The 9,069-nt window shown below is 45.8% G+C and overlaps 1 protein-coding gene across 1 annotated transcript in view; it reads left to right on the top strand.

The window, feature by feature from the left end:
• The window catches only part of AARS2 (alanyl-tRNA synthetase 2, mitochondrial), a 31,628-nt gene extending 24,400 nt beyond the window's left edge, over nt 1-7,228 (top strand). The window contains exons 17-22 of the mRNA XM_063124201.1: nt 560-668; nt 2,739-2,861; nt 3,639-3,749; nt 4,919-5,002; nt 5,590-5,700; nt 6,540-7,228. Coding sequence (XP_062980271.1) covers nt 560-668; nt 2,739-2,861; nt 3,639-3,749; nt 4,919-5,002; nt 5,590-5,700; nt 6,540-6,704 — 703 coding nt within the window. The 3' untranslated portion in view covers nt 6,705-7,228. The remainder of the gene's footprint in view (nt 1-559; nt 669-2,738; nt 2,862-3,638; nt 3,750-4,918; nt 5,003-5,589; nt 5,701-6,539) is intronic.
• Nucleotides 7,229-9,069: the final 1,841 nt, after the last annotated feature.

The following is a 9,069-nucleotide window of genomic DNA, read 5'->3' on the forward strand; positions in this document are numbered from 1 at the left end:
TTACACGGGCCTTGAAAGATGCCTGCAAACTGGTTTTCTTTGATTTAAAAGAAAAAGCCAATTCTGCCCCCCAGATTCAAGGGGAAAGCCAGAGACTGCATCGTTTCTATACAGTATAGTATACCACTCTCTACCTCATTATAAGTCAGATTGGAGAGACTTGCCTAGCAGTTACCACATCCATTTTTGTGGTGAGGCTCTTCCCATTTCTTTGCAGGTAAGATCCAGGGTTCAGTGGGCCGCACACCCTCCCCACTATTGAATTTGTCATTGCCACATTAAGCATGATAGTGGCAAAGCCCCCATCCTTGCCGCAATTTTCCATGCAAACAAGGAGCGCTCCCCGTGTATCCTGTTTGCATGAGAAATTGATCGGGGGTGGGAGAGGGGTTGCCATCACAACAGCAAGTTTGGCGGCGGTGGCAGCAGAGGACACAAAAACAGCTGGGCAGTCCCTTTTCGTTGGACTGATCCAAATGCCACAAAGGAGTGTGCAAGCTTTCACGTTCTCTAGTCTAGAACACCTCACTATGCTGCTGCTTCTTCTATTCCTGCCCAGGCACCTTCTGCAAACAGGAGCTATACAGGACCTCACTATTATCTCTGAGCGGCAGCTGGTTAAAGGGATCAGCCATATCGTTGCAGTGACGGGCGAGCAAGCCAAGCACGTAAGTCCATCGTGAGAAGCCTGGTTTGCTTTTTATCCGATGAGGGAGATGCTTTGTGGGCATGGCCTCTGGGGCGCTCGTGCCTTGCTGCACTGCGTGGTCCGCAGAGGGCTCTGGCTGCTTCACCCACCTGCCGGCCCCAATGACCGCAGCTCCTTTTCCTCACCTGTCGCCTCCTTTCTCCTCCTCACAAGCAGATGCACTGGCTGCCTTTCACTCCTGATCTGGTACACCAAGGAAGCCGGAACCCCCCTAGGCCCCTTCTCTTCCCCAGCCCTTGAAATCCTGCACCTCGGTATCAATTCTGCAATGGTTTGCATAATCATTCATTGTGTTAGGGGTTGCACTTGTGAAGGGAAGTGGGGTGGGGGGAGGCAAGCCCGAGGGCCGCGGTAGCAGAGAGAGGAGGGTGAAGGCAAGCAAGGAGTGGTGCCGGGTCTAGAACAGCCTCCCCCAACCCTCATGCCCTCCAGGCGTGTAGGACTACAACACCCAGCATGTCCCAGCAGGTGCATTGGACTGGCTGGGGCATGCTGGGGGTTGTAGTCCAACACATGTAGTAGGAACAAGGTTGGGGAAGGCTGTTGTAGAAGCTCCACTGCCCGATGATTGGAAGTGCCATGCAGGCCTCTCAGCTCCTGACCGTTCGGACTTAATCTCAACATCTTCCAAGATGGGCTTCTGTGCTTCTCCATCCTCTTGGGCAAGGGCACAGTGGAGCCCCAACAGAGCTCTTTCCATAGGCTTCGTTTTGTCTTCTGATGGTCTTCCCAGTGTTCTGCATCTCTTTCGAAATTGGGTCAGAGCACTTAGCACTAGCTCCAGACGCCCTGCCTTTTCCATAGTGGTCCCTTGCTCTTCTATGACTCCGATCTCCTTGTCCTCTCTTCCTCTCCACCCCAGCCTTCTGTGACCAGTCTTTTGCTCTGGATTTTGCCAAGTAACAATCCCATCCATCTGCTTCCCAAGGTCTATGCCCTACTGCTTGAACCAAAAGGTCCCCTGCTCCTTGGTCCCTGTCGGACAGGGAACTAACATTGGGTCCATTCAGAAGATACCTTAAACCATGGCTTTAACCACAGTTAAGGCTTTTTGCTTTATTCTCCATGGTTAAAGCCATGGTTTACAGTGTTTTCGGAACACAGCCCGGCTTTCTGGCTTAACCACCATGGTTAAAGAAATGGTTTAAGGTGTCTTCTGAACGGGGCCAGTATCGCTTCTTGGCAGCGAAACATGGCGTTCTTTTTTGCTCTGGCACTTGTGCTGCTTGTCTAGTTATCTACTGCGCCATCATGTTTCTGACAAGGCCTCGCCTGCCACGAAGGAGGGAAGGTTCTGGGGCGAGCTTTCCCAGATGGCTGAAAGCGCTGACCCAAAGCCTCTTTGTGTCATTGATTCATGTTCACCTGCAGTTTCCTTTTATGTTGCGCTCCAAAGGGGAACTGCTCACTTTCACGACTGTTTGCAAAGCAGATGAAAGATCAAGTGCAACCATGTCTCTAGAAACATGTCTCGCAAGCAAGAAGCCAGAGACGATGGCGGTCTGCCGTACTGGCTCTGCTGTTAAATCTGCTGCATTTCTGCGGCTGGAGCTTCATGGTTGTGTTGCTCTGATCCAGGCAGCCATTTGGTTGTTGTAGGGAGGAATTTGCATCCTTTTCCCAGGGGCTGCACCCAGGAGGCACAGATAATGATACCGCTACAAACCTGAACAATACAGAGTGAATTGTCAGTGCAACTGCTCAAAAGAAAATTCTCTCTAGGCCATGCATTTTTATTTATTTACGGAAAGTATTTAGAAATCATTTTTCTGCCTGTGGTGAGAAATACCCAGGATCGTTTGCCTTTGAGATCCCAGTGCCTCGTCGTTGATCAGTGAAACCTATTCGAAGGATCATATTAGGGCCTGAAACAACCGCTTTCTATGTCTCTTGCAACTGAAAACTGCTTGGTTTTCTTAAACGTTTAATCCCCTGAGTTATGAATATAACCTCTTGCCCTTTGTGCATCCACCACTCCTTGTATAGATGGTTTCTCTTGAAAAGTGTCAGCTATTTATTACTCCCGTAGGCTCGGGAAGCTGGCCAGTCCTTGGCTAAAGAAGTGGATTCCCTCGCCGTGAGAGTGAAACTGAAAGCAGCCTCGCTTGATGAGGCACAGAGACTCTCCAAAGAAGTCGGCAACCTGACTTGGGTGAGTACCATCTGCCTTTTCACCAAATGGGCCCGTCAACCGTTTTGCTTCTGCATGACCTTGTTCTCTGCCTGTTTCTACTGCTCTACAAAAGCCACCTTATGTTCTTGCATGACCTGACAAATTTGCCCCAAGAAGACATTTATTTCACCTACTAGTGAGCTCCCACATAGTATAAAGAGGGTGGGGTGATTGGTTTGGGGTCTGGGAGCTTTGATAATTTAATTTATAATGAAGCATTTGCTGAGCTCCGTTCCATCATCACCCTATATCACGCTGGCCTGATCAGTACCAATAGAACGCTGCATACCACCACCACCACCACCCCATTTGCTGGCTGGCTAATCAGATCACATGTAACAGTACTGAGCTTTATCTTTCTGTTCCTCCCCTTTTGCTCTGACTGAACCTCTGCCATCACCCTGTCTCCCTTCCCTTGATTTCAACAAAAGGGATGGCCAACAGCCGAAGTTTGGCCCCAGTGTTGGGGAGTGTTGGCAGGGGCAGCTGGCACCATTACAACCCCCACTACAGGTTTGACGCTTTCCATGAGTGCCCATCACGTCCAAAGGGTGCCGTTCAGGTTTCGCTCCGTAGGAGACTGGCTTTGTCCTTTTGGCCATAGAAGTTAAAATCCTGCCCTTCAGTTGCATTGCTGGCATTTCTTTTCTGTTTTCCTTCTCCCTCCTGAACAAGAATTCCATGATCTCCTGCAGACTTGAAATGCCGGGACGTACACGGGAACCAGGGCACTTACGGCGTCACTTTGTTTTACAGATAGTTGACAATACTGTGATGCCTCAGTGGCAGAAAAGGGACCTACAGAACACTCTCAAAGCTCTGCAGCGAACAACCAATACTGCAATTCGGAAACTGGAGACCAAACTGGTAAGGATCCAGCAGCAGGCTGTTCTGCAGGCATGAAAGGAGCATGAGAAAATAATGAATTGAAAGAGTGGATTTTTTGTTGAGCTTATCTGTGCAGAAGAATAGCTGTAACCAACTATGTGACCCAGTGCTCTAAATAGGGAATTATTGCTATTACTATTTTTATTTATTTTATTTTAAAACATTTTTATAGTGCCACCTTGCCATTTCTGGCATCGTAGCGCTTTACAATAAAACATAAAACAATTTCCATTAAAAACCCTCCACCCACATTAAGATTATTACACTCTTTGTGTGATGAACCCAGAACTGCAGATGGTGTTTGCTGATTCTAGAGCACCAAAATATTTTAATTAAACCACATATGTATGTGTTGAAAAAAAAATTTTTTCAGTAAATGGAAATATTAAAAAAGTATAGTGGTTGGTCCTTTTCAAAAACTAAGACTGTTAAGGTTGCAGTCCTACGCACATTTAGTGAGAAAAAAGTCCTACAACTCTCAGCATTTCCCGGCCAGAGTGGTTGGCTGGGAATTATAGGGGTATTTTTATGTCCAAACATGCATAGGATTCTGCCCTAATTAAGTTCCACCCTTAAAGGCAAATTGGTGGCTATAGAGTATTCTATTTCCCCCAAACACTGGAACCTTTTACAAGATGCTACCTTCAACCCAACCTCACAGTCATGGTGGTTAAAAAGTGCTTGTTAAAAAGAACAAATTAGATTTTAGGAAGATCCTAAATATGCACAATATTGCAAACGGTGAGCAGACCTAAGCAAACAACCAACTTGACTATGATTGTGTTGAAATAATTGCAGCCTCATTGAAAAAGCCAAGCTGTAAATGGGTCCTAGACGCTGAATTCTGAGCTCTTGGTAGATTCCTTCTACACATAGATCCTATGGACAAAAAAGGGTTTTTTCCATCCCTAAGCTTCTCTGTCATGCGTGCAATGGCATTTGGCAAAGGTGTATGTGCAGTCTTCCCTTGGTAGCATTTCCTTCTGTTTGGCACAAGTTTTCATAGAATAGTATAGAATTGTAGAGTTGGAAGGGGCCTATAAGGCCATCAAGTCCAACCCCCTGCTCAGTGCAGGAATCCACCTTAAAGCAGTTTGTTATCAGTTTCACTGCAGTTGCCAATGCCCTGTTTATTTTTCTTCCTCCAGGCTGCAGAGAAAGCGCATGACCTACTAGCAAAGTATTCCAACCAAACGGTCATCATTGATACCATTCCTGTGGAGTCGCCCTCCGTGAGTTTCTACCACCTATGTATTTTCATTGAAGACCAAATCACAACCAACAGCTACCTGTTCACAGGTTCAGTTGTCCCATTGTGGAAGATAGTGGATTGAGCTGACCTTTCTCAGTTGCTGAGAAGGCAAGAATTTTGGAAGGTTGGAGCTGAGAAAAGATCAATCTGAGCTGCTCAGCAGATTGAGCATCCTTTGAAAGTGGGCTGGCTGGCTCTGAATCCTTTCCTGAAGAGTATATTTTATACTGAGGGTTATTTTCCTCCTCTATTTCCCATTTCTTCCATGTAACCAATACAACATCCTTTTTAATTTTTATTATTTTCTCACGTCCCTTCCCACTACTCGCCTTGTAACCAATACAACTGCTTTTTTGCTGACTTTAGACATAACCATTATCACCCAGTTCTTACCATCATGTCCCATAAACATCTCAGGACATAAAACAGCCTTTAAAATGTCAGACATTGTTCAAATGCTAAAATTTCTTAATCAAAATTATGAGTAATGTTGCAAATTCTTGAGGGAGTGTGTTTTAGTGTAGCAAACACAACCATTTTATTTTGATCTCTCTGCGCTTTTTCTAGATCCTGATGAAAGTGGTCAACCAGCTGTGTGACATGGTACCAGGGGCATCGGTAATGTTGCTGAGCCCCCAAGCTTCTGGCCAGGTATTCTGCGCTTGCCAAGTTTCCAAGGTAAGCAGGAACCAGCCTCTTCTTTATTTGCCAAGGTGCTAATAGCCCCCATTTTTCTGTGGAGGATAGAATGCAGAATCTTCATGTTCTATGAGGAGTGATTGCATCCATCACCCACTGGAGAACACAGATTTGGGTTTGGACACTTGTGTCTTTATTGAGTGCCCCCCCCCCCCAAAAAAAACTGTGAAATGTCACTTCCAATACTGTTTGGAAGAACTGATAGAATACACGGAGCCAGCTGCTTGGCTGTTTTACAGGGCAGGATCTAGGACTGAGGCTTTTCTCCTTCCAGACTTTCATGTTGAAAAAGAACACCAGCCGCTGAGCCACAGGGCTGCACCTAAAGCCTCTGATGGACTAGTTTTTCACCAAGGGAATCCAAATTCTGTATATAGCATAAATGGTGGATATTGCAAAAAGGTGCATAGAGGCTTGAATCCGACAACTACAGAGGGACAACATATAGCCATGACCTATGCAGAACAAATTGAAGCCTCATGGTCTGACCACTGTATGCCCTTCTTAGCCTTCTTTTTGATCTTTTTTTTTACTTCTATATTCTTGTATCACTAGAGTCATAAGGACTAGAAACACGCCTTGTTAAAAGAAAAAGAAAGTAACAGCTTCCTGGATGCAGATTTCTGTGTCAAATACAAATTCTGTATTTATGCAATGAATCCTTCCAAGTGTGCATAATGTGCTTATCTCATGGCTGTATAATGCTTTGCACCCGTGATATTGCCAGTCATTCTGCTTTTTTGGGGGGGGGGAAGCCCACATTCGCTCCACTGTCCCATTCATGGCAATTCAACTAACTTTTCTCTCTCTTCCCACAGAGTTCCTTGCCTGTGTTTTCTGCTGCTGACTGGGCCCTGGCTGTCTGTACCCAAATGGGAGGCAAATCCGGTGGTTCTGGAATTGTAGCCAAGGGCATGGGGAGCACCAGGAACTTGCAAAGTGTCCTGACAGCAGCTCTGGACTATGCGAAGAAGAAACTCTGATGCCTGTTTGCGAGGCCCATGTGCCATTTTGCCTCTCGAAGGACACTGAGGATGGACAGTCACTTGGCTGAGATTCCTACTGAGATCTGTACACAACGGCTCAGCTGCACCTGTTGCAGGATGCTGCTATAGTTTGTACAGGCGATCTACCATAGACAGCAGTTTCTCCTGGAATATCTAGGTGGCTGGAGAGTCCAGATTACTCTGACTCATGTGTACAGAGAGAGTGGGGTCCTTAATGACACATGACCTGTGCCTTTGAGGAAAATGGTGTGAGAAGAGCAAGACTGGTTATTTGCCCAGTCCCAGAAGCACAGACGAAAGTAATGGATACTGGCATAATGAATCCGCCACTCAGGGTAGCCGTGGACACCTTGGGAAGAGGAAGAACTCTGCAGTACTACAGTGTGAATAATAAAGAATAACAGAGTGGTATGCTTTATGTCTGAGCCTGGGGTTATTTTTCCTGTCCAGAGGAGCAGCAGACCTGTTCTCTAAGGCATAATGAGTTCAACGGAACTCACTCCCCAATAAGTATGCATATAACTATAGTCTTACACCATCTTTCTACAAAATTTGAGCAACAGAGCTTTCACCCCCTCGCTATTTGACTGCACAGATTTCGCTACCAGGAATGCCTCTGTATATTCAGTTTCTGTTATGGAAGGCTGCTTTCCACAAATCCTTCTTCCTAGATGATGGGCCTAGATTATCTTTGATTCTGTAATTTACCTTTGAAATTATGAATTCTATTAGAATTTCTCCAAAAGACATAGGCCATAGCTAGACCTAAGGTTTACCCCTGGATCGTCCAGGTGTCAAACCTGTTCATCTAGGTGATACACAGGGGATCCAGTGCTCAGGCAAGGGCGAACCCTGGATGATCCCAGGATAAACCTTAGGTCTAGCTGTGACCATAGTTTCCCTTTGCTCACCACTAATGTTCTTTTTTGTGTGTGGTTCTTCTGCTCTAGATATGAATTGCAATTAGCAGTGTAGGTCCATTAGAAGAAAACAAAGTGTAGGCTCATGCCTCTGTTAGGACATACTAAAAGGCCATCACGAAGTGAGCACTCAAGTTTTTCATTGGGATGGCTTTAATTTTTAAAAAAATGGTTAGCAAGGATCATCAGCAACAGCCTTTTCTTTGCCCAATCCTCACGGAATAACGGGCTCAAGTTAAAGGAAGCCAGATTCCGGCTGGACATCAGGAAAAACTTCCTGACTGTTAGAGCAGTGCGACAATGGAATCAGCTACCTAGGGAGGTTGTGGGCTCTCCCACACTAGAGGCATTCAAGAGGCAGCTGGACAACCATCTGTCAGGGATGCTTTAGGGTGGATTCCTGCATTGAGCAGGGGGTTGGACTCGATGGCCTTGTAGGCCCCTTCCAACTCTGCTCTTCTATGATTCTATGATTCTATTATTGGCCGTTTCTATACCAGCCCGAAAATCCAAATGACACATAGGGACTCCCTGGGGCAAGCGGGGATAATCCCCGGGAAAACCTGATTCTTCCCTGTTCTTGGGATCATCCTGGCTTCTTCCCTCCTCTCTGCAAGTATTGAGGATTAGCAGAGGGAAGGAACGGGGTCGGGGCTTTTTATTATTTTTTCCTTGCTATGACGATAAAACAAAGAATCTGAAGCCCCGTGGCAGGCATGTGAGCAGTAGCACAACATTACACAATTAAAATGAGGTGTGTTGCTACTACTTAACCTTTATTTTGTCCCAACGGTGTGCACTTGGTGCTCAATGTAATGCAAAGGGAACAATTTCACTGGCTGAAGGATTTGGAATCTCTATTAATTATTATAGCACACTGTTCTGAATGCTGAAGCCTCAAAAGAGTTTTGTGAATTTTATTTTAGGAGGAAATGTGGAAGAAGTAGATAAATTATAAGAGTGGGTAAGGATAAAAACATGATATAATTGCATATGGCAATCAGAACTGAACATCCACCTGCTTGTAGGTTATCTTACAAGATAGAATCATAGAATAGTAGAGTTGGAAGGGACTACAAGGCCATTGAGTCCAACCACCTGGAATCTACCTTAAGGCATACCTGACAGATGGCTGTCCAGCTGCCTCTTGAATGCCTCTAGTGGGAGAGGCCACGGCCTCCCTAGGTAATTGGTTCCATTGTCATACTGCTCTAACAGTCAGGAAGTTTTTCCTGATGTCCAGCCGGAATCTGGCTTCCTGTAACTTGAGCCCATTATTCCATGTCCTGTACTCTGGGAGGATCGAGAAGAGATCCTGGCCCTCTTCTGTGTGACAACCTTTCAAGTATTTGAAGAGTGCTATCGTGTCTCCCTTCAATCTTCTCTTCTCCAGGCTAAACATGCCCAGTTCTTTCAGTCTC

This window comes from Elgaria multicarinata, chromosome 4 (assembly GCF_023053635.1).
Source record: "Elgaria multicarinata webbii isolate HBS135686 ecotype San Diego chromosome 4, rElgMul1.1.pri, whole genome shotgun sequence".
NCBI classification, from domain to species: domain Eukaryota; kingdom Metazoa; phylum Chordata; class Lepidosauria; order Squamata; family Anguidae; genus Elgaria; species Elgaria multicarinata.